General features: G+C 42.9%; 2 protein-coding genes across 3 annotated transcripts; both read right to left on the minus strand.

Annotated features, from left to right (window-relative positions):
- Positions 1-2085: 2085 nt before the first annotated feature.
- On the minus strand, positions 2086-17591 carry vegfba (vascular endothelial growth factor Ba). The gene is made up of 8 exons (XM_079506010.1): positions 17351-17591; positions 12421-12472; positions 11782-11978; positions 11270-11343; positions 11039-11074; positions 6776-6859; positions 4330-4536; positions 2086-3308 (listed from the first exon to the last, which is right to left on the minus strand). Exons 1-8 carry the CDS (start codon positions 17426-17428, stop codon positions 3287-3289), a joined length of 750 nt encoding a protein of 249 aa, XP_079362136.1. The 5' UTR covers positions 17429-17591; the 3' UTR covers positions 2086-3286.
- A 1873-nt stretch (positions 17592-19464) lies between these two features.
- On the minus strand, positions 19465-26277 carry dnajc4 (DnaJ (Hsp40) homolog, subfamily C, member 4). Of its 2 annotated transcripts, XM_079497961.1 has the most exons (7): positions 25911-26277; positions 24899-25037; positions 24227-24317; positions 23354-23523; positions 21970-22098; positions 21762-21848; positions 19465-21418 (listed from the first exon to the last, which is right to left on the minus strand). In XM_079497961.1, the coding sequence occupies exons 2-7, from the start codon at positions 25006-25008 to the stop codon at positions 21325-21327; spliced, it is 681 nt and encodes a 226-aa protein (XP_079354087.1). In that variant the 5' UTR covers positions 25009-25037; positions 25911-26277; the 3' UTR covers positions 19465-21324. The 2 variants fall into 2 exon arrangements, with proteins under 2 accessions (XP_079354087.1, XP_079354088.1); XM_079497962.1 differs by lacking the exon at positions 21762-21848.
- Positions 26278-26427: the final 150 nt, after the last annotated feature.

Below are 26427 nucleotides of genomic sequence, written 5' to 3' on the forward strand. Positions count from 1 at the left end.
TTAAGTGGTTATGTAAATGTAGACAATTCTATAAATGAAACAAGGATAAGATGTTTATGAATTAGCAAGAGGAACAAACCCCAAACATCAAATGATCTTAATCTTCGGGTTTAAGACTACAAAGGCTTTGGGAAACGAACTCTCTCTCATGCACGCACGCACGCACGCACGCACGCACGCACACACACACACACACACACACACACACACACACACACACACACACACACACACATGCACACACAGTGCCTGGTCAGAGGACAAATTCAATTAACCTCAACGTTTTCCTTCCAATTATTGAGAAAATAGATTTACAGGCTTCTGTATAATCTTAATAGTCCAACTGATGATACCTGACCACAAGTCTGCTGCTGCTCAACTAGACTGTGGTTATTGCCAAATGTGAATAAAAAACTACTATAATCTTAGAGAGGTCTCAACAAAGGAATGTAACAACAGTGCTCTAATACATGGGTATTAATGTGTTATAAGAAAGAGGTAGTGATTGAAAGAATTGATTGACAAAGTTACATCAAACATCAAATATCAAACACCAATAATCACTTCTCTGTTTTAGGACAAGAAGAATCCGGTAGAGAGAGGTGGTGGAGTCTGTTTCATGACAAACAATAATTGGCCTAACCCTGGGGGAATTAAACATTTCTTGCGATCATGGCATCATGCAAAGTACGACCTGGAATACCTCCCCATCCTATCTCGCCCTGTTACCCCCTGTTCACAGCAGTAATCTGGATCGCTGTTTACTTTCACCCGCAGGCAAACACAGTCCCTATACTGCGCGACAAAATAAACGGAATACAAATCAAGCATTCAAATGCTGCATTGATGGTTATGGGAGATTTTAATCTAAAAAAAAAAGTAATGCCAAATTTGAACCAATATTCAATTCCCCACCAGGAATGATAGAACATTGGACCAGGTGTACAGTGTTTTTAAATACTAACTTAAGGCTTCTTGCATTCTGGGTTGATCTTGCAAATTTTACACTGCTACAAAAGCTATATCTATGCCTTCTTCTCTTGCACGTTTGACACAAATTGTATCATATACCTGTCTTAACGAGGTTTATCATTACCTGCCGTTCTACCTTTACTTTAACTTTATTTCTATCTATAAATGCTATTTTTTACTTCATTACATCCAGAATCGTTTTTATTATCTTTGTGTTGCATCAACATTTCACTGCTTGTACCTGTATGAGTAAGTGACAAAAATAAATCCCCATCGATTCTCTTGAACTTCAGTGTGGGAAAAAAAGGTATCTAATCACAATAGTGTTTAGGAACTGAGCTTAACATACAGGTCAACTAAATAAATGTTTATTACTGTAATACTGCTTTTCAGACTATGGACTATGCACTTGAGATTCCCTGAAGTGTTCAGAGTCCTATAATGAAGCATTGGCCCATTGTTTGCCTTGGTGCAGGACTCTTAATGCTGAGATACCATAAAGAAGCTAAATGAGTGTCACAACAGGAGTTCACCTCCTCAATCTGCCAATATGATCATGTGTTCACATTATTAACCTCTGGATGTATAGCTAATTCTGCTGACCGGCAATCAACTTCCAAGCCCTCACACACTGGTTAAAATCCCCTCCTCCCACCCAGCAGCCCTCCAGTCATGAACTGACATGGAGTAAAAAAAAACAAAAAACAAAAAAAACGTGAGATTCAGTCAGAATATAAACAAGTCATGTTCCGACTGAATAACGCTCTTTCCAACCCGGCCCTATACAAAACAGCAAAAACAGCCATGTTTTCCTTCAGCTTCACTGGGAACGGGTATTTGCTTAGATTCGGTGCACCACAGACAACACTGCTCAGCTGATTATTTGAATTACACATTGTAATGTATATAGTCTCCCATTCTGTGGCTTATGAGAGCCGTCTCTGTTTAAATCCAATACATTTGGGTATAGGGTTAGACGGCCAGTGTGTACATAGTTGGCCACCCAGTGTGACTCTACTATCTTTAATCCGAAAGGATTAAAGATAAACTAAAACAAAACAAAGAAACATTCTGCATTATAAAACATCTTTCAATCAACAGGACAGAATTATAATACAAAATAGAAAACCAAGTGTACAATAAAGTATTGCTTTAACAACGTCACAAAGAAAAACAGAATTCCAACACATGGCATATTTCCACACATGATGTGGTATGGAAAAGAAAAGCTTATTTTTACTTGCATTCAATTCACATTACGCGTGATTGTACAAACTGGGTAAATATGTCTGTGCGTGTGTGTGTGTGTGCCTGCTCTCGAAGAGAAAGTGAGAGATTGTGTCTTTGTGTGTGTGTGTGTGTGTGTGTGTGTGTTGAAAGAGAGAGAAGCAGTGGACAGGCGCCAGGCCTCATTATTGTCATTCCCCTCACTGCCCTGACGAGGCAAACGGCTGCTTTTCAATCGGGGAGCTGAGAAGATGGAAACAAAAGGCCCGAGTTAAACAGGCGACAGAAAGCGGATCGGAGAGCCAGCCTATGGACATATGTGCTGAATGGCAGCCGGGCTAACCCACGTGGGCCTTTCAGCGAGTTGGGGACCACACAGATATACCTAAGTCCCAGTCCTGCATTCAGCTCAAAATCATGCTAAACACGCATGACTTATGAGTGCATGTGTGTCTGTGTCTGTATATGAACATCCATATGTGTGTTGTGTCCAATCGCCACAGCTCTAGTCTTTCAAATCCATCCATGTTCACTGCATATGTCCCCCCCTCGCTACAGCATAGTACTATCCCCACAAAGAACTTCTCAACAGGCTCCTTTTAAAGAATGAACAGTCTGGATATGTCCTTCCATCACTGTCACGTAGCCATGTCATGATTATCCACATTGTTCTTGCATGGCATAGTCATCATCATTGTATCCATTTTTGAATTCTCACAAATCCATAGCCCCGTACATATTCCAATCTCTCCAAGCAACATCAGACGGTGTTGTGGATATTGTAGTCCAGACTCCAGAGGCAAGCTCTTGCCTTGCTCACAGATGCCGTATGTGTATGGATTGACAGAAGCAGCAGAGAAGCTATGTGACGATGCGTTTTGTGACTGCACATACACAAACATGGCCATTAACACAGTGTACTGTATGTACACTCTATACATAACATTATATTCAGCTTGTAAAGCTGCACGTGTAGCATTATGGGTTATTCAGGGCTCATCCCCAGTACGTCCTTTAGTTTGAGGTACACTGCTGCAGAGGATGGATGATGAATCAGCAAGAGGTTGAAGTGAAGAAGACTGATAGATCACCGTCTCATGGCATCACATCTGGAACAAGTAATAACATAAGAAAGGGTTTAGATCATTTTGTGGACCAAACCGGTTAACGCATTGACCACGTAACTACAATGTCCTATACAAAATACAAAAAAGTGGTAAAGTATCCCCTTTACCCCTTTTCCTGGAAGTACATTCTCTTCCGAGGTTGACACAAACATTGGTGCCAGCTTAAAAAATCCCCAGTGGTCCTGGGGGCTTGGTAATAGAGGCTCTGTTTCCCCTTTTTCCCACTGGCCTCAGTAAAAAACTGATTAAGGGAGGAAGTAGGAAGGCTCAATCAGAAGCGTAGCGTCCATTGGGCCACTCTGGCACAGGCCCAGTCAATTGAGATCTTGCCCAGTCTAGCTACTGAAAAACGGGGGCGAAAAAACAAGAAAAACAACAAAAGATAGCCCACAGGGGCAGTAACCTCGAGTCACCAGACTGTCCACCTCACCTCGAGTGACATTGCTAGCCCCTCACCCTCAGCCCTGTGCACGCAAATATCTGTTGTAGCCAACGTGTCCAAAATCACACCAACCACAGCAAGCCGCCTTTGTTTTTAATGGTCCCCCATTAGCAAGTCGGCAAAACCGGTTAGTTGCGCGTCCCCCCACCCATGGTAATTGGCCCAGTCAAAAATGTAATCCACGCTACGCGCCTGGGCTCAATGTCACGTCAATGTGAGACATAGAAAATAACATTCTGGCAGGGCTTTTCCGACACAGTGTGTGATGTGGGTCCATAGACAATTGGCTTTCTTTATTCATATATTTTGGGGGCTTTTTCTGCCTTTATTTGATAGTTTACAGTAAGCTGACAGGAAATGGGGAGAGAGAGATGGGGAGTGACACGCAGCAAAGGTCATCGGGATTGGGAGTTGAACCCGCAACACGCTGCCAGGCTGTCAGGAATGGATTAGCAGCCTAGGTGCTTTTTAACCACTACAACATCACAAGTCAGGCACGAATGCAATGTTTGTAATTATTCTTCTGAATGTCTCAAAACGTGATTTTTGATATGAACTGACCTGCAACGGTGAGGGTTGAGCCTCCTGCCTTTTTGGCTGCAATGCTCAGAGGTGATGGTACAGCGGCACCGACATGAACCCACCTCTAGCACCCACTTCCTCCCCGAGCAAGGTGGGCAACGAGGCCCCTGTGACGGAGATGGGGTGGGGGGAGGTGGTGTTGAAGGAGGGAGGGTTGGGGGAGGAGGGCTCGGAAGAGCAGAGGTCCTGGTTGGGGGTAAAGAAAGGCTTGGTTAGTGGTGGAGCATATTCATTAAAAAATGAAATTCAAGAGCTTATCTCTGGAAAAAAAGTGACCAGATGTCGATGTGGCTCACTGGAGAGACGCTGGAGCTACTGTTAGCTTGAAAATCAGTTATTTTCGATAACGATGGTTAGGCTTCAGAGTTTGTTTATTAATTATGGTGGCCATAGCTGAGTGGGTATAGTCTGGGAATCTGGAAGGTATCCAGTTCGACCCGTGGCACTCACGGAGATGTCTCGAAGTGACCCTAATCAAGATACTTAATGATTATTTGAGCAGCCATCTGCTGGGTGAAGCAGAAAAAAATCTATTTCACCTCCACGAGGGACCAGAAAATATTTTCTTTCGTTTTGTCGATGTAGACAAACTCTTTTTTGGAAACCTGTAACAGAGCTATCACTGTCCGTCTCTCTATCTGGCTGCGTCTCAGGTCCTTCAATTAAATCCATGTTTCCCTCACTTGTGTCATCACTTAAAGGTATATTCAGTGATTTGACTTAATCTAAATATCACTTATTTTTTCTTTTTTTCTGGATAATCCTCCCTACTATAGAGTGTGCTGACCATATAAGGAGTTCCTCCCTGTCCCCAGTGAGCCCCTTGGGTAAAAAAACCCTAGTTTCAGTTTTGGTGGCGGGTGGCAAAGCCTTCATCCAATCAGGATGAGAGGGGCCTTCCTCCAATCATGATCGAGTGGGGGCGGGCCTTGGTGCACATGCTGTTGGCCTGTTGCACTTCCCCCCACTGTAGAGCGTGCATGTGCACATTTTGTTACCGGGGCGGACTGGGTGGTTTTCCAAATCACTCAAATCACTGAATGCTCCTTTAATATATTTGGAAATAAATAAAAGCTACATGTTTAAACATCCATGTAGACTGCAGGTCCTCCTACATTTCTTTTGGGATTTCTTTCTTCTTACATATACTGAACCTCTACATTTAATTAATTGTGATTTTTAAATCTTAGTTAATATCAAAACCGGTTAATAGTCCATCCTTAGACCTGAGATGCACACAGCTTCTGTCAGTTGCCATGGCTGTGTAGACTGTAAGAGATACTCATGAGGGCTAGAAGCCCCTAGAAGTTCTACATATTCTCTGTGAGGCTGAGAAAGGTGCCTGCTCCATTAAGTTCATTAAACGGGCCTGGTCCTGCCTCGGTCCTTCTGGGAGGCCAGTGCCTTTATAATTAATAGAGTAACTTAATGAGGCAGAGAGAGGCCATCTTTGTTCAGGTCCCACTGACCGCAGCAAATTAGCCGCTGATTTCACACCTGCCAGGGCCTGAATGGGGCCGGTTCTGAGTGATGGATGGGCTTGAGGAGACGCTGCTTCCAAACAGGGTGAAGTCTGACTGCTGGGGCCGGAAATGAACTGACAGAATAGTTATGACCCCCCGCTGTATTGCTGGTCTCAGAGCATCCTCTTTGCATTCCCAATTATTCACAGTAAAGTAGTACATTTTAACTCAGAGAGTGTATAAATGGAACCAAGTTATCAAAGTTAAATTGACTGGCCTGTGTTCCCGTTCCCTACAGGCATGACATTCCAAAGTATAATAGAAGTCACTTAAAGGACCTATAACATAAAATTCAACTTTTTCAATTTCTGTTTTTGGGGCTCCCATATGTGTTTTCTATCCCCACAAATAACCAATTTTGAACAATCAGGCTTTCATATCATATGGGTGCTTTAATGGAAATTGCTCTCAGGAACAGCTCAACTGATTTTGTCCTCATCGTGATGTCATCAATGTCACCCTACTTTGTATAATTCCTCCTCTTCTTCAGTCTTCAGTTCCAAATTTGCATTTCCACTTTGTTTACAATGTCCACTATTGTTGATTTTCCATGGAATGGAAACAAGCCTGGTTTTATCTAGCATCAGTATTATAATGACTCAAATATTAAATAATCTGCATATCAGCACCCTCACCACCTCAGGACATTGTGGTACTGCAGCTAAAACTGCTTCAAAGTCCAGAAAGAAATGACAAGGACTGGTTATATCAGAGTGGTGATTGAGGCTCAAACCATTAGAAATAACTTTGAGGGACATAGACAATATGATATTAAATATTAAAAGCAGTTTTAAAATGCATGTTATTTGCGCTTTAAATAAGTTCCCTGCCATTGATTGTTAGCGTCCAAATGGCTCCAAAGCCCCAATAATTGCGTGGTACGTATAGGGATCTCAACCTACATCGTTCTGATGGTTTTTGTTTTCTTCCGTTTGGATTTTCCCCTCTCCCTTTTCCTGCCTTTCGTTGTTGGCTTGGGATCGGGCCTGGAAGTCAGAGACAGAGGTAGGTTAGACAATAAAATATTAAGATCTACATGCAAAAAGCATGCATATCCAAATGCGAAACTATCAGCTGCTGTACAGAAGATCTGAAAAAGACAATCCAACAATCAACAATCATAACACACACACACACACACACACACACACACACACACACACACACACACACACACACACACACACACACACACACACACACACACACACACACACACACACACACACACACACACACACACACACACACACAAGCTGCAGTATGGATCTTTGAACCATTCTAGTAGAATATCAATTTCCATTACAATATAAATAAAATAAAAATTATCGCTCTCCCTCTGACTCTCTCCTTCTGGGTGTCCCGATCCTGCTCAAGTCTTGTCTTTGAGTCTTTCAGCATGTAATGTGGACTAATTTGTTTGGACTTCTAATTTGTTATCAAGAGTGCATGAGTCTGTGTCATCAATCAATAGAGAGCACCTGGCAGGGAAGATAATATCGTCTCTATGGCGACAACAGGATGTGGGACGACCCAGGGGATACTGGGTTGGAGTCACACACACACCCACACGACAACTCTTTGAGAGGCACACACACGCACGCACGCGCGCGCACACACACGCACACGCACACACACACACACACACACACACACACACACACACACACACACACACACACACACACACACACACACACAAACCTTTTGGCTCACACACATGTAAGTACATGTACTGTAAGCACATGTGCACATGTACAGTACACGCACGCCACACGCACACACATTTCAGTCATTTACGTCCACTCCACATCATAACAGGAAGCCTGGGGACATAAACATTAAAGATGCAATCAGATGTTTTGCTGGACCTGCCAGAATGTATCACACAAACAAACATTAGAGATCCTGAAAATGATGCCCGCCTTGCACTGTTCAGCTAACACGCTAGCTGACACTGGACAGTGTGTGGGTCATCTCTGAGACAGTAGACATCCTTTACCATTATCCTTCACACGAAGGCGTTCTCAAACACTTGTGGACTGGTCACCATCACCAAAACACCAAATCGATACACATGAGACAAACGCTGACATGATGACTGACAGCGTTTGGCTTGAAATGGCTTGCTTAGCACTTCAACATGACCACCCACCTCTTCTACCGTATCTATGCCATCATATGACACACAAACAAACCACTATCTTAGAAACAGTAACATGACTTAGCCACTTCACCGCTGACCCGACATTAGCCTTGATGACAAACCCACTCTCTGAATAAACTGACACTGGATGTGTCAAAAATCACAAGAATCAACTTCCAGCGTGCAAAGGCTTGATTTCCAGCCCTGCTGCTGAACCTTAGCTGCTGGGTCAGTGTATAATAACACTTTTCTAATTATGTATGCATTGTCTCATTATTGCACAGTGAGCTGTGCACATAGACAGCCAACAGACAAAACAGCCCACCTAATGCTATTTTCAAATAAGCGTTGTCAGATTCTCATTTCCTCTTCTCAGTTGACCCAGACCAGGACCTAGGTCAACTGTCTGCTGATCTTTTCCATTCCTTGGTTGCTTGAACACCCTGCACTCCAGACTCTGCATTTAAGCCTAAATGTCTGCTTCCTCCATGACAGGGCAGGTCTACTTACATCCCATGAACTGTGCATTGATAGTGTGTAAGTTCAAGTTTACCGGTAACTGTAAGTCCTTTATTTTTATGCAAGAAATACACAGTAGTACCACTGTCTGCACTCTCCGAGCCTACCTTAACAGCATGAAGAAAAGCTTGCACTACAAGCATTGCTATGACGGTATATGTGACATTAAATAGCAATAAAGTAAACTGTATAGCACTGTGAGATGGGGGACAGCTGATTTATCACATGGCCTTTTTCCTTGTTGCTATCCCGACAGGGGTGGGAAACTTTGACGATGGAGAGAAAATAAATAATATATAAATATTCTGATATTAACCTGAGGGCTGCATTAAGTGAAGGTGGGGGCCGCATTTGGCCCCCGGGCCACCAGTTGCCCATGTATGATCTATGACATCATACACCAAGCAGCATGGCAAGCATGCTTGCCTCCAAATTATTTAAAAAATCCAACTGAATGGCGGGAAAATGGAAATTAAGAGTTTACATAGTACTTGCATAAACATTCCTTAATGATTATATTCGGTTTCAGTATTTATTTATGATGTATTTTCTCTATTATTAAGGTTATTGTAGTGGTCAATTTGTATTGGGGGTGGGGAGGGGCGGGAGTTGCGAGACATGGCCAAGGCATTTCCGGGGGTCCCCAGCCAAAAACGTTGAGAACCCCAGTTCTATCCAACAATTGAGCCTGTTAAAATATTGATAACATCACAAAAGTAATCACACATGCACAATACTCTAGCTACTGCCCTAACCAAATATCTATAAGCAACTTAATTAAAAAAATATAGCTGCAAGCAGCGATAAGGCGATTATCACACAATAATAACACACAACCTTGTGGTCTAAAGGTGAGAGCTCAACCACCTGAGCTACACGGAGACAATCAGTTTCTACATTTTAAACAGTAACATCATTCAGTGTTTTGGTAACAAGTATGTGTGTCCTCATTTTGGACATGTCATCCATTTCTACAGTGTGTAGATCATGTTTTCATGTACAAACTTCTCTTCAACCGGGATTTCAGTTAATGGTCCATAGATTGTGTGTAGGACGTTTCACGCAAATTGCTCAAAAATCCATGCAGAAAATCAGGTATAAGCATTTTTCAAACTGCTCAAATTGGCAGAAAATCTGAGGGCGGAGCTTACTTGTCAAAGTGACAGATGTGTTCCCCATGAGTCAAGGAACATGTGGAAACAAGTGCCATGACTTTTGGCCAAATGACTCATGAGTTAAGCCTGTTCAAAGGTTTCATTTTCAAAAAATTGCTATAGCGCCCCCCTTTGGCCAATTGGAGTAAGACTGCTTTCAGTGCTATTTGGCATGACCCTCTACTATACTGTAAAGTGACATAAGCATATGACGCTGCATGTATGTATTAGAGGCAGAACAAGGATTTTCACAAAACAGCAATTTTCATTGGCTCATAAAAAACATTTTTTCACTTAAAAAGGTTTTACTACGATTTTCTGTCTGTATAGTTCCAAAGTTCATGTGTAGACGTTTATTTTCAAAGATCCTGGGAGGAGATACATTTTAACTGTTTTTAAAGCGTGCCCCTTTTCATTGGCTCATAAAAAGATAATTCAAAATGGCGGGTGATCTAAAGGTCAGAGGTCAAAAGTCAGACCACGAACGTTGTTCGGCATTAGGAGACGCATATGTGTATCGAAGTGTCATTGCCAACGGTCAAACGGTTCATGAGATATGCACGTTCAAAGTTTGCATTTTCAATTGAGTGCTATAGCGCCACCATTTGGCCAATCGTCATGGGCTTTGCATTTGCACCGTTTGGCATGGCCCTCTACCAGATTACCGTGTTTCGCAAAAAACGACTGCACGGTTCAGCCAGAACTGCTATTTTTGGCAGAAGGAGAAGAAAAAAAACACAAAAACAATAAGTGACCAAAGTCACTTTGTGACTTCTTGGTCCCTTAAATATATAAATTGTGATGACTAGTTAGTTCCAAAAGGTTTTTGTCAACACATTCTATATATTCTCTCTATGCAAAACTTACATGAATTAAACTGCATTAGTCATTCTGTTGCTTATAACAACCATTAACTCTCAGTCTCAAGGACCCCTGGGAATCATTGGAACCCACTTTGGGAATCAGTGCAATATACTATGGCCAGCTGCCTGGCACGTGTAACTAATCGTTCATGAGTTCCCTTGAGCTACATGAGAGCTGGGGAGTGGTGTTGTTCAGTTTGTTGTCGACTCTAATCACAAGTGCCATATGCCTAAAAGATGAACACTCCCCTGGTCGCCCTGATTTGACATAATTGCAAACAACTGCAACAGGGATGCAATGTCTTAACACACACTTGCACGCACGCACGCACGCACGCACGCACGCACGCACGCACGCACGCACGCACGCACGCACGCACGCACGCACGCACACACACACACACACACACACACACACACACACACACACACACACACACACACACACACACACACACACACACACACAGGGTGAAGCTTTACCTTGTAGTGGTTGGTGACTGGAGCTCTTCTTTTACTCTACACATAAAGACAACTGTGTCAGGATGCACAGTAAGGTCCAGTGTTAAAAATGGACCTGTAAGGTTCCATTTTTACATAGTTAAATTAACACTCTTACTTTGTACACACATACATAGTAGATGGCAAACCAACATGTACAGTATACGGTGCACATGGCCAATGGCCATGTGTTTTAAATGGGTACTCACTCACCTACACTCACACTGGCTATGCTCAATGAAGGGCAGTTCAATGAGTTCATGCTTCATGAAGGAGGTCCTCATTAGCTGTGGAAGGCCAGAAAATAATGACATGGATTCAAGCATGCTCTCAGTGTTCTTACAGGCATGTGTTTATATACATTAGCTTTTTTGTTCTTTGCTTTATTACTCTTCCCCTGCAGTGCGCAATGGTATAACTGTGTTTGAAATCCTAGATAACTCGACAACGGATAGCCGGATTTCCATCAAACATTTTTGGAACGACCAGTAGACTGCCCGAAGAGATTTGCTTTCGAGTGTCAAAGGTCAAGATTACAATAAAGGTCATAAATGTCAAAGGTTCAAATTGAGAACAGATGGGCCATGGGCATATTCTCATGCAAAAATGAACATACTGACTCTGCAATATTGTCGGGGAGATGGCTCTGTATGGGAATTCAGAATGGGGGGGAATACATGACAACATGTATGAACATCCATTTATTTTTCTGTATTTGTACACACCTCCATGGTGAGCGTGTGTGTGAGTGAGGGCACACACTCCAGGGCCTCGTCGGCACAGCAGCCTCCGCAGCGTCTCACCGACACACAGGCCGGAACAAAGAGGTGGTGTGTTTCCCCCGGCAACTCTCGCCACACCTCCACCAGAGTGTCCCGTGGCTCACAGCCACTCCGGGAGTATACCTCCAACCACCGACGAACTGAGAGAGAGAGAGAGAGAGACAGAGACAGAGAGTGAGAGAGAGAGAGAGAGAGAGAGAGAGAGAGAGATGGAGAGAGAGAGAGAGAGAGAGAGAGAGAGAGAGAGAGAGAGAGAGAGAGAGAGAGAGAGAGAGAGAGAGAGAGAGAGAGAGAGAGAGAGAGAGAGGGAGAGAGAGAGAGAGGATTAGACAGACAGGGATAAAGAGAGAGAGAGAAAGGATGTAATATAAAGAAAGAAAGAAAGAAAGAAAGAAAGAAAGAAAGAAAGAAAGAGCATTCAATATTCAATAGCGTGGAGAGTGAGCAATAGGCCGATTGAGAGTGGGGGGGCCATTGGACAAGGTGTCCATGATTTAAAGGGGAAAACAGAGGAGAGGGTAATGGAGGTGAAGATACCACATCTTAGACTCTGGGATCTTTTAAGAAGAGATGGAACCGTACCTTCACGTCCCTCTCTGGACTTTGGGGAGTCTGCTGGTCGCCAGTGAGCAAGCTGAAGGAAGAAATAGAAGTAACGATATGCTGGTATTATGTATTTGTAAAGAACTTTCCTGACAAGACCTAGAATTCCGTGTTTAAATACATGCTCTTATAGACAGACGCGCACACGCACGCACACACGCACGCACGCACGCACGCACGCACGCACGCACGCACGCACATAATATTGCCATTGCTATAAATTGTTAGAACCCAAGATTATAACAAATTTCAACATCACTTTAAGAAACATCTGGCTGCCTTCGAGTTCAGTAGAGCTAATCTCGAAACTAGATGAACTAAACATGGAGACGCAGCGTTCAGTCACCAGTGCATATCTCAAACAAACTCCCATAACCTGCAGGTCGAATACAACCCTCAGTTTTAAATCAAAGCTGATTCATATGGATATGAAGGAAGCATCACCTCACAGTGAAAAATACTAATTCATCCAAAGAGTAAGATTTATCTTTCTCCACACACAGACTGTAACTCAATATAATAAACAAGTCACAACCTGACAGAATCACGGGGCTGATTTGTTTATTTTTGGAACCAGTGTTGGAAAGTAATGAGAGCAAAGCATGCAGTAATGAATAATACATAACTTTTTTGAGTAAGGAGCCCACTGAGCAATATCCGGCTATTAGACGTGCGTCTAAAAATGGGATAAAAAACGTCTAAAAATTAAAGTTTTTTATATAGACCGTCTATATATAGACATCTAATCAACCGCTAATCAACGTCTAATCTAAGAATAGACGTCCCTTTAGACGGCCCTTTAGACGAATATTAGACGTCTATTAGACGGCTCAGTGGGAGCCCAACACTGTTTGGAATACAGTTCTTATATAGTATGACATGATTTCCTAAGATTCTAAGATTTTTCCATGGGATTTTTAATTGCGACCGAAGGTCGCAGTTAACTATGGAATTGTGCATTTCCCGTCAGTGTGTTTGTTGGTCGTGACATCATCAGGGATGGAGATGTGGAGACCCTGATGTCATAGTAAATGCGACCTGCTGTCGCAGTTAAGCCCATATGGAGATCCCTGATGTCATCAATATTGGCCAGCAACTCTACATCTGACCTCAAACCTCAAATCCATATAAGGATATATGTCAGAACCAGTTCTGACATTCCATATGTTGATCTGACCTCATCAAACCCTGTACACTCAAGACATGATCCATATATGGCCAGTACAGAATTCATTCCATGTTGATCAGACCCCCCATACCAAAGCACCAGCGCTCGCCTAGCAGTCTGCCGTCAACGAGGCGGATGCATGCAAGCGAGGTCGCCCTAAGGCGACTTACTGGTGTAGAAAATACTGCCGTGACCCAGGGGTAGCGGGAGTGACGTCAGGACTTCGGTAGCCTACTCTAAAGCACTTTGAATTGCCTTCTTGTTGGAATGTGCAAAATAAATAATAAGAGGAGTAGGACGAAGACTCTACGGGTCCTCCCGGTGGGGGCTCCTCACCGGTAGGTGAGTCAGTAGGATACAACAGCAGTGACAACACATTAATGTGTGTGGGGGGGAATCGATATGTCATAGATACTGTACGTCATAGACGACAGGTGTCATAGACTGGCCACATGAAGTCCAAGATTCACCGTTACTGAAACAAGTCTTGTAATTTTATCGTTTAATAACACATTGACAACATGTATGTAAATCTGCTGATGGTGTGAAACCAAATTAAATCAAAACCTTGACTAGCACAACTGTTATTGAATTGAAAGCATTTGTTATGCTGTTTAATTTTTAACACATTTTACATCACAACTGGACTTGCTGAAACGTTATGGCTATAGTTTAAAATAAATCTGCTCAGAGGGCACTAATTGCAACTCTTTGATTTCTTATTTGTAATGTAATATTCTTCAAAATGTGGCTTGGGTGTTAGTGTAGCACCCAGCCATGACCCAGCCCACAACAGCCCTGCCAATCGGGCTCAGCCCTACTGGCATGACAGGTTGTGTGTCAGTCTGGAGAGTGGGAGACTGAGGTTCAATCCCTGCTCCTGCGCATCACTACAATCTGGTGTAGTCGGCAGTACTTGGAGCGCGGGGATCCTTGCGTGAGGGACATGAGGGACGTCGTGTGGGGTGGTCCGTGGCGTGAAGCACGAGGACGCGCTTCAAAGACTGGGGGGGTGATTGTAGCACCCAGCCAAGAGTCAAGACCCGGCCCACAACAGCCCTGCCAATCGGGCTCAGCCCTATTGGCAAGACAGGTTGTCTGGCGAGTGGGAGACTGGGGTTCAATCCCCGCTCCTGTGCATCACTACATTAGCAATTGTTTTCTCTTTCAGTTCTCTAAGCAAAATGTTTTAGTTAGTTACAGGGAAATCAAGGAAAGATGGAGAACCACTGGTAAATAATACAGCACTAGCGTATAATATAGTACTACTGTAAATCAATATACATTGCTCAGCTCCCCTCATTGATCATATTCCTACTTTCCACTTTCCCAGTAGTTTTGGCCAGCTCCCACATTACAAACGGGAGGATCCACTATGTCAGGGCTTTAATGTACTTTAACTGTTACTCTAACCAGTAAGATGACCCGAGGGTGAGAAGTGTGCACGCATCCGCCTGGGTGATGGCAGACTGCTGGGCGAGCGCTGGCGCTTTGGCATGGGGGGTCAGATCAACATATGGAATTCTGTACTGTCTGGCCCTATATGGAGCGTGTCTTGACTGTACAGTGTTTGATGAGGTGAGATCAACATATGGAATGTCAGAACAGGTCAGCTGGGTGCATGTCTTAAGTGGACAGGGTTTGATGAGGTCAAACGAGGTCAGATCAACATATGGAATTAATTCTGTATTGACCATATATGGAGCTTGTCACGGGGCGTGATGGACGGACTGGTTTTGCATGTTTTCATAGTAAACTGCGACCTATGGTCGCAATAACCAATGTACAGTAACATGTCTGGGAAAAGAGAAACTATATTGTATAATGTATAGCTTTCTCTGTTGCTCTGTCTCTCTCTCTCTCTCTCTCTCTCTCACACTCACACTCACACTCACACACACACACACACACACACACACACACACACACACACACACACACACACACACACACACACACACACACACACACACACACACACACGGCCTGTGTGTGGGGACCAAGGCCACCTGTAAGGGAATGTAGACTTTGCCCAACATCCCCGCTCCACCCCCAACCACCACCAACACACACAGTTGTTTGGCCCACATTGATAGTTCAGCCAGGACTGTGGCCATTTTGTGAGTAGCAATGACCCGATTGAAGGTATTAAATAATTAGATTGAAATTGATGATATGTTTGACCAAATACCTTAATATCAATATACTGTGATGATGATAATATTGAACTGTGATGATAATATGAATTTTATTTTTCAAAAATAGCATTTTTGTGTCAAATAAGGTTTATGTGATTAAAACCAGACCACACTTCTCGATAATAGGATATGGAAATTCCCAGACGGCATCTAGTCTCATATCTCCATATCGATATAATATCAAACCTATGGTGTATAATTTATTTCTCTGTCAGATCACATCTGCTTGGGGTTGTATCACACACACGCACACACACACACACACACACACACACACACACACACACACACACACACACACACACACACACACACACACACACACACACAATTATCTCAGTATACCAGGGCTGAACCATCTGCAGTTGTGTTTCTGTTTGCCTGACACCCTCTTTAGCCAGACCACAGATGGATCAAGACCACTGTGTGTGTGTATGTGTGAGACAGGGGCTGCCTGTGACTGTCAGACCGAGAGAACATAATTATAATAGTGATATATGTGACCAGCCTAAATTCAGGCGGCGGTGGCTCAGGGGTGGAGTGGCTGGATGGCAACCTTACGGTTGCCTGTTCAAACCCGGGCTCCCCCAGAGTTAGTGTCGAAGTGTCCTTGAGCAAGACACTGAACCCCAAATTGCTCCTGATGTGCTGGCTAGTGCCTTGCATGGTTTCTGCCGCCATCGGTGTATGAATGTGTGTGTGAATGGGTGAATTGATGCACAATCTATGTAAAGCGCCTTGGATAAAGGCGCTATATAAATGCACCATTTATTTACCATTTTACCATTATTAGAAGGAAGACCAAGGTTTATACATCCCTATTGGCCCTGTACCATGTGTCATACAATATAAAAGACAGACCATCTCAGCCGGACAGGAGGAAAACATGCATTTGCTGGTGCTGTATGATGAAACATGCAGCTGCACGTCACTGGTCTGGATCCCATGCTGCCTCAGGGAGGGCATCACTTCATGATAGTCTCTCAATACATAAATAAGAAATCAGGCACATAGGTCTGCCTCTCTCTCTCTCTGTGTGTGTGTGTGTGTGTGTGTGTGTGTGTGTGTGAGAGAGAGGGGGGGGGGGGGGGTAGAAATTGAAAGCGAGTGAGAGAGTCAGTGTTCACTTGGAAAACTATTATCAAACAGCTCATGTCACTATTGTATAGTGTTACAAAATGTGCCCTGCAGGCTACTGTAGGCCTATGCCATTGCTGCCAATGTAGACTACGCAACCCGCTACGCATCACAGCACAGGCTACAGTGATGACTGAACCAGCCATTCCATTAGCCTTCAAAGTGGCAGGCGTCAATGACCTAGGGGATAAGTTCCACAACGGTGTACATTTTCTACACAAGCATGACAAATTGACAATGTCATGGAGGACACATAGCCAGACACTGTCATTCACGTACTGTGTCATTGCAATATAGGTCTATATGGCAAAAGAGAAACATACATGATTAACTTAATTATCCTGTGAGATTTGAACAATTCAGACGGTTGGGGTTAAATAGCCTTAGCTATAGGCTACATACATACCTTGGCATAGGACGAGGGTATTCGGGTGAGCAGCAGGAATTGAAACATTCCAAGAATAACTTGCAGCATAATCCCCATTGTGCAGTAGTCCAAGAAGCAAGCAAAAAAGATTTGGACCAATCCAAAAGGTGATTTATTGTGTCTCCTTCTTCGCCTCTTTGCCAGTTCAAACACGCAGATATTCCAATGGTATTCCACGGTGCCCCTTGTTATACTGGGACACTTTAAGTGGCATTCTCAATTCCACAAACTTTACAATGTTTAATTTGGCAAAAGAAAAAACATAATATGGTATTTTAGCCTATTTAAAGACCAAAAAACAGCCTGTTTCCTGATAATATTAGGATCTAAATAGGCTGCTACCTGTATAAATGTTTTGACAGCTAGGCTTACCTCAAAGAGAAGATAACGCATGCAATCCTATAAATTAACACCTGTTTGTTGCGGACATGGCAAATCAATATTCCGTGGACATTTTGGTTAGACTTATAGCAACTTTGAGTGACCCCCCTCCTCCAGTCCCTATTTCTAATGCCAGTCAGGGGTAGTCAGTCTTATTATTGGTCAGAATCCCGTTAAACGGTCCAGCCAGGCGTCCAGGGATTCGGGTGGCGTGACAACAATACAGGTCCGTGGCCAGTCTCACCGTGTGGTGGTGCGATCATTAAATCCTTGTGTCGTTTGAAAATAAATAATTTCAAATGACTCGTTCGTTCCCAAAAAGACCCCACGCTTTCGAATCACAGGGCAGTGTCGCACGTTGTCACGCCACGCCACGGCAATACGCGGGCCAGCATATTGAAAGATGACGTTTCCTCTCGAGGCGCATCTTCACAGACGTAGGTATCCCTTCTTCACGAATAATGATCCTGCTATAAACTGACAATATAATCCTCCGTTGACATCACATTATTACTCACCATGCCCCCCGTGAAATGAGTGTCCGCAGATCATAAAGGGGGCGTGTGGAAAGAAAGGGGTCCTCATTTTAGTTGTTGTACAGTGTGGGTCGTTCTCCTCGTTTCGTTTGCCCTTCAGAACACATGCACAAAATCATGAGACACTCTCCGCAATTCCGCGCAACCGCTTCACTGCCAACTTTTTCAAAATGGGACGGGCGCCGCGGACACAGGTGTGTAGTCTGTATAGGACCTCCTTTCAATTCATAATTCAGCAGGTAAATGATTTACCTCTCTGCAACTAACTGAACAGTGTAGGCCTAGATATCAAAAATATGAATGAGGCAGAGGTATAGGCTACTAGGCCTACATCAAAGCTGTAAATACCTATCTCAATGTCATCCAGTATAGGTTATCTCTTGTCACACTTTATTTGCACATTAACTTGAAACTGTAATCATATAAACATAAAAGCAGTCAGATTGTCATGCTGCTCCAATTCCCATGAGTATAAAGTGAACCTTGTGTTCCCTTAACCTTGTGTGTGTGTGTGTGTGTGTGTGTGTGCGTGCGCCTGTGTGTGTGTGTGCTTGTGCCTGTGTGTGTGGGGAGGCAAGCCGCCACCAGTAGGAAGTGTGTTTGGGTTATAAGAGGGCACTCACACACCACACAGTCCATGAGGGTGAAGGCGGTGGGGTTTTATAATGCGGGAAAATGTTATCTCCTGCTGAGGTCTCAGCTGCTGATGACAAGAGAAAAGCTCACTGTGAGAACAATGCCAAAATCCGCCATGAAACAGAATTCACATGATACTCTTATGAGCTCAGACTGTAATCGGTTGTGGATTTTAGCTTATCTTTCCCAAAACTGGGAAAGCAGAGAATTATGATACTATATTTATAACAGTGAGTAAGAATAAGAAGCATCATGCTGAAGGACATAGGCTGCATATGGACTGGACCTATGACCTCGCCATTATGGCTCATTTATATTTTGTTGTGCAACTGTGTCGCTCACCAAAGATCCATCATTTCCAGCCAGCGACATACATAATGGGACACCAGTCCACTAGGTGTGACTGGTGATGTCAGCGACAGTAAGTCTGGTGATGTCAGTGACAGTAGTCTGTTCTGCATTGTGCTACACCCTGCTAAAACCAACAGCCAAACCATACACAAAGCATTTCTGAGAATGACAAGAAGTTAAGAAATCAAATAAATGTTCAACCAAGATGAGTGTTTAATGATATTGGTACTGGCGTTATTATAAACAATCAAAAGGCATTGTGGTAATTGTTGGCAGCATGTAGTGTACTTGTATTATATTATTATGTACTGTTGGAAGTAAGTTGAAGCACAGTCTGGCAGAGTCCGCTTCACCAATATTTCACTGCCCATACAGCTCAGTGGCCTTGTGGTTAGTGTCCACCCTGAGATTGGGAGGTCAAGGATCTATCCCCGGCCGGGTCATATACCAAAGACTCTAAAAAAGGGACCCAAAGCCTCCTTGCTTGGCACTCAGCATCAAGGGTTGGGTGGGGGGCAAATCTCTGGCGCTGCGACATACTAGCTGTATGGCCAGGGGATGTACTTGTACATCAAGCTGCCTTGTGCTGTACATCAACAAGAGATAGGCTCCTGCCCTATACGGGCCTCATGGCTCAGCAAGGCTTACCGCCGATACTTACACGTATGATGAGTATGTGATAAATAAAGTCTTTGGACCTTTGAATCTACCCAAATATCTGCTAAATTGAAAGACCAAAGTATTCAATGACACCCTTTGAATTACCCATCTTGCATATATTCTAGACCCAGCAAAGAGGGTAAAGCTTACACTAACACTCAGAGGCACATAAAGGAAAACATAGTAAGTTCATAGTGACAATCAGTGAGTTCAAGAGAGCACTAAATGTACAATAGCATGTTACAGCTACTTTGTCTGAAAGAAGTGACCTACTGTGCAAAGTGTGCATGTGTCATAATCCAAATATTCTTGTGACAGGTGGCCCACCTGGTAAGAGCCCATAGCACATGAATAAGTTCTAATATAATAGTCCTTCCAGCAGCTGCCTCAGGTTTGAATCTGATCCGATTCGCTTAGCTGCATGTCACCCCCTTTCTCTCCTAATCTTTGCACGGCCATTACCAGAAATAAAGCAGAAATGGCAAAAACAAACAAAAAAGAAAAAAAACCTTGATTCTCTTCAGAATAATGACACAGAAGCAGAGCAGCTACTGAGTGTAGAGTGCCCTCTGTGAGTCAAATTAAATTGCTAATGTCTTGGTTTCCTTCCTAAAGGATGCAGGCCTTATTATATTGCTGTTGACACCTACAGTTGGACGCGCTGGTGTACTGAATATGGAAAGGCCTTTTTCAAACAACAAACTGCTTTAAAGGCCCACTTCACCACTTTTCATATAGGTCCGCACTAATAATCATGATAAAATGGCACCGTTTTTTTCTCCTCAGTCTGTGTCTCATAGGAGGGGTCTGGGCAGTTCAGAAACCCGTCCACCAGTGACATCATCGATAAGGAATCCAAGCTAATAGAAACAGGCTTTCTAGTCCTGAAAAGTAGCAATGCAAAAATGGAAGCCATAGTTCTCACGATAATAAAAATAAACATTTTTGTTTAAAAAAAAAATCTGCAGTCTGCATGTTCCCGTCATTGCATTAACTGCTGGTTAACAACATTGTTGTTACTTTGGAGAGGTATGTGTTCAAACATGGATGCTCAGAGTCCACTGAATTTTGACAATACACCTTTTCATAACATGATGGTCAAACTGTTTGCATTATGTCCCTGGCGCTGATTACTCCATTTACATTGTCTTGACTGTACCCGATTCAATAGCCCTAATTGAGGACCCACTCAAGTACAGATCAGCTTGATGAGGAGTTCAACACCATGTATCCCTTTATCCTGTATTATGGGAAGGTTCTGTGCATCTTTAAGCTTTAAGTACTGACACTTTCAACAAAGTCAGCAAGTCCCTTCATAAGCCTAATACAAACCATTTGGTCAACTGAACCCAATTGTCCCAGTTATTCCACACCAAGATTTGGAAGCTGCTACTTGTCATCTCCTCCGCGGACTTTGTATCTCTCCAGAAATGCTGCGTGTTTCTGACGCAGGATTTCTGTCTGTTTCTTAAAACCGTTGACTCTGGGAAAGAGCAAGCATAGAACCAATTAAATCTACTGTTACCACATGTGGAACATAATGAATATACAAATGATTATTAATAGATAGCTTTGTTGAATACTCAATTCTGACTGTGGTCTATTATTTCCTGATTCAGTAACTGACTGCTGCTCTGCTTTTTTTTTTAATCAAAGTTTTGTGTCAAATTATTGATTCTGCTTGTAAGGAGAGGTATAGTAAGTGGGACAGTGTACTACGTCACTTTTTAATGGAAAATAAACGTTGACATGGCGAAACAGGACCAACATTTACTACTTTTAACATAATTTCAAATAAATGTATGAAAAGTAATTATTCTACACACCTGGCCCTCTCTTTAGCGTCCTTGTAAATTTCTGTGAGGACTCTGTCTTTCTCGTCCATGAAGTTAGTATGGATTTCATGGAATTTCCTGCGAGGGTAGGGCAACCACTAGAGTTATAGACAACCTGCACACTATATTCTCTGAATATTCTCAACTACTACTGAAGAAGATAGGTGCCATATTCTCCTGGCGTTCATTTGTTTGTTACCTGAAAAAGACATAATGGGCTCCCATGCCAAGTACCATGGTGAGAACACAATATCCCACCAAGCGAAAGTTCCTTCTTTTTCGCTCCTCTGGCGTCATCTCTTGGGGCTGGGATTGCCGGAACTGCTCCCTGAGGTAGACGGAGAAGAGAGCAGACGGTGGGACAGAAGAACAAAGAGTAAATGAAGGCTGTAAGAAAGCGTTCAAGGGTAAAGTTAAGATGGGTGCTACTGCTTTCACACCAGCAGGTTAAGTCTGGTTGAATCAAACCCTGTAGCATTTACCCCACTGGTTCAGTTTGTCTTATAGGTAGATCAAATAAAAATAAAATGGCTTAGTCGGATAACTTATGAATAGAATGAACCAATATTTTATTATAGATTGTGAATTTTTCATTTAAATAATTTCAACTTTTATTTAGTTCTCGGAGAACACACCGAGGGCTGGGATCCTCTTTTTCAGCGGTGCCGAGATTACAACAATAGAAAGTGAATACTTTTTGGGAACCCTAGGACTCTCCACCGTTTTGTGTGGCAGGTTAATTTGGATAGTATGCTTCAGCCTTCATATTGACAAAAGCTCAGAATTAAATAAATGAACGCACCAACATAACCAGACAGGACTAAAACGTTTCTGATGTAGAATGCAATAAAAGGTAGATATTTGGACTTGGATCAATAATTGAATCACGTGACATTTTAACCACTTGATATTAGCCTGTGTAAGAAGGAATAGAATTGGTGGAAAAAGAAACAGTTTATCAACAACATTCTGGTCCAAACCAAGGAAGTGGACTATATAGCCCACAACACACTGGCTGCGAACAGCACACATCACAAACGTGCATCACAAACAGCCACCCCACACCGCATTGACATCTCTCCCAGTATTCCTTTATAGTAAGTAGCCTTGCCGAGCCATGGGGCCCATAGGGCAGGAGCCTATCTCCTGTTTCTGTAGCGTGAGGCAGCTTGATGTACAAGTACACCCCCTGGACATGACGCTAGTATGTCGCAGGGACTTACCCCCAATCCAACCCTTGATGCTGAGTGTCAAGCAGGGAGGCACTGAGTCTTTGGTATGACCCGGCTGGGGATTGAACCCCGACCTCCCAGTCTCAGGGCGGACACTCTAACCACAAGGCCACTGAGCTGGTGGCAGTATTCCTTTATGCCACTGTCCTATTTCCAGGCATTGCCTGTTTAATGATGAGTGTGGCACTTCAACACTGCGTTGCTGAGCTGGCCGTGTGAAATGGCCTTAAGGATGCTTCCCTTACAGAAGTACCTACATATTTTATATGGAGCACTGCACTGCTCTAGGAGCACATGCATGTGAGGCTCCAATAAAAATAGCATACATTGGTTAATTGTGCATGTACCCACCTGGAATTACTGGAGGTGGACGTAAAGGCCTGGCTACCAGTGTAGTACCGACTGAGCTTCAGGTCATACTCCTTTCTGCTCAGTTCCTTACTCAGCACCCGGTATGCATCATTCAGCTGCACAAACTGGCTGTGGAGGCCTGGATTAGATGGATCACTGTCTGGGTGTAGCTATAGCAACATGTGGAAGGGCGGATGTGTCGAGAGTCAGCAGGCATAAAGGGCTACAAATATGGATAAAATCTTGATAAAATCTATTAGTTTGATTAACTTTTTCACCCCTATATGCATACACTGTATCTAATCCAAACATTTACGGTAAGTAGACAGACACAGGTGCAACTTGTTGTGATCTCTATCATCCAATTGCATGCATTAAAAACATTTTCATCCTGTACCCTCCAATTGACGTTCCTGGTGAAGCCACTGTTATTATGAAAAGCGGCTGATCTTATTTATTAATTTGTCAAATGTACATTTGACATCCAAATGTACACTACAATTGTACAAATGTACATCTCAATATTGTAAGGCACTTTTGAGTTACAGTCTATGTATGGTCCTATCATAGTATGATAATGAAGGTTATAACTATTATCAGAACTGTGTATGATGGACATGTTTGCAAGCTGGGGGCTCCTTTACTCCAAAACCACAATGTGCAAACATTTAAATATACAACAACAAACATGTCATCCATGTCCAGGCTCCAAAAGCCCACTGGAAGAAATGTTGAGGGCAAACATGAATTGTACAAATGCACCCTCATGTGGCCATATAAAGAATCTACAGCAACAGGGGTCAATAAAATGGTCACAGCAGGCAAATTGTGTCACATGTTGACAGTTCACTGATGAAGTTGGAAGAACCTTACCTTTTTTGATTTATCAAAAAATGCATTTTTTATTTCTTCCAAACTGGCATTAGGTCTGACTCCCAAGATTTCGTAGTTGTTCAAATTCAATCTGCAATGACAAAACAAATACAGCACAAGAAAAGTCAAACATAATAGTAATCTGTACAACTTCAAGTTTAGCATCAAGTTTACACCAGGAGTGGGTGAAATTATTTTTTGCAAGATTCCCATAAATTGAAGTTACGTTAAACAGGTGCAGTAAGTGATTAGTCTCCCTGTCTCTGCAGCTGTTTAGAAAACAGAAAATGAATTTTCAGTTCAGGATACCAATTTAATCCAGTCAGGAGAGAGATCTCCTCAAACAAGTGAAATTGGTAGTGATGACACAGAACTGAGCAGACAAAATTGGAACACCATAAAATTGAAGCTGATAAAAGGGTAGCCTACTCTTTACTGATTGGCTGAAATAGGCAACCCACCTGATGTTTACTAAAGAGCAGGAGAGACGGGGAGATCCCTGTTGAACAGACACTATAGCAATGATTACTAAGTACTAACAGAATATAAAGCTTTAACAATTTAAGAAAAAAACAAAGAATGAGTATAGAACACCACCACGCCCATATATATACAGTATATATATATGCACACACAGTCACACACACACACACACACACACACACACTTTACCTATGTGCTGAGCTCTGGGAGAGTAGCCGCCATGAGACTCTCCTGTAGCACCACAGACAATTCTGGCACAACCGCAGCTGGGCCTCCAACTGCATGATGGAAAATGCCATCGCTTCCGAATGAAACAGAGGACGTGTGCCTAGATAGATATGATAACACCAACAACAACTAGGTCAGGCCATGGTGGGAACTGGGAGAAGCAGAGACAAAATAGTGTACAGGGTGCAGTTCTCAACCTAAGATTGTGAAGCTGTACCTCCTTTTAGCACTGACTGTACTGACCAGGTCTACAACTGATTAATTTGTTTCAATGGCAAATCATTTTAGTGAGATTTTCTGACCCCACCTTCAATGTGTTTCCATGGGAAACATGTGTGTCAGCAGCTGCAAAACGAGGGACACACTGTCCCTTCCTTCAGCAAGTGATGTAAAACACAACAGAGGATGCTAGGTATGATGAATGAGATGTTTTGGAATGGACTTTGATCAATGCTAGACTAGTTGGTTCTAGTAGTCTTATTGTCTGGTTCATAACAGAAAGGTGCAAAAATGCAGACAATGCACATTTTAGAGTTGTAATAAAATATTTGGTCAACATGTATTTTATACACACACACACACACACACACACACACACACACACACAATATCAATTCCTCCTCGGAGCATCAAACAAAGTATACCCTTCTATATTGGTTCATACAGTCCACGGAATGCAATGAATAGCGGCCATATTATCAGGTTATACACAACTTAAATGCAAGGCAGTTGCTGTCATTCATTTTCAATCAGAACAAACTGTTCTACCTCTAAGCAAGCGATTATAGCCAGGCAGGCTAACATTAGCATTTAGCAGGATTTAACAGACACAAACTATAGCTGGACAGCGGTGACAATGACATCAATGGACAATGAGAGCTAATAGGCAACTGAATTGGCTGACATGGCCAAAACACACAACAACAACAACAAATTAACAATAATTGAAAACAGAAAAGCATAATGCACATACCAGCTGCTCTGTGGCTTCACCAAGGTTGTTGCATAACTAGTGTCACGGCTAGATTCTACATCCCTTGTTGACTGTTCCTCCTGTGTTGGGGTTGGGTTTGTGGTGGGAGCCGACACTTCAATGCAAGCCCGTGCTTTGTTCTAAAATATAATAAAAAATACATACATAAATAATCAATAATCAATATGCCTGCAGATTTGTTTTGATTCGGGTATTCTGGCTCTGAGACAGTCAAACCAATTTTGTATTTGGCAATCTATGTTGAATAAATAAGCAATTTCCAGTATAACCTAACTCTTGTGATTGTTATTTAAAATTATGCTTTTACTACAGTTTGTTTTTCATGGCTTAGCAGGCGGTGCTTGCTAGTAACCAACAATTGTGCTCCAATCACACTGGCCATTTCGAACAATTCCGACCAATGGTAGACTGGGAGTCTGGGGCCAAATATGCGTTACAGGTTGCTGATCCGGCCTGAGTCTAGAGCGGATACGGAAAAGCTACTTGCGTGTATGTG

Source organism: Electrona antarctica (genome assembly GCF_951216825.1).
Source record: "Electrona antarctica genome assembly, chromosome: 1".
Taxonomy (NCBI): Eukaryota; Metazoa; Chordata; class Actinopteri; order Myctophiformes; family Myctophidae; genus Electrona; species Electrona antarctica.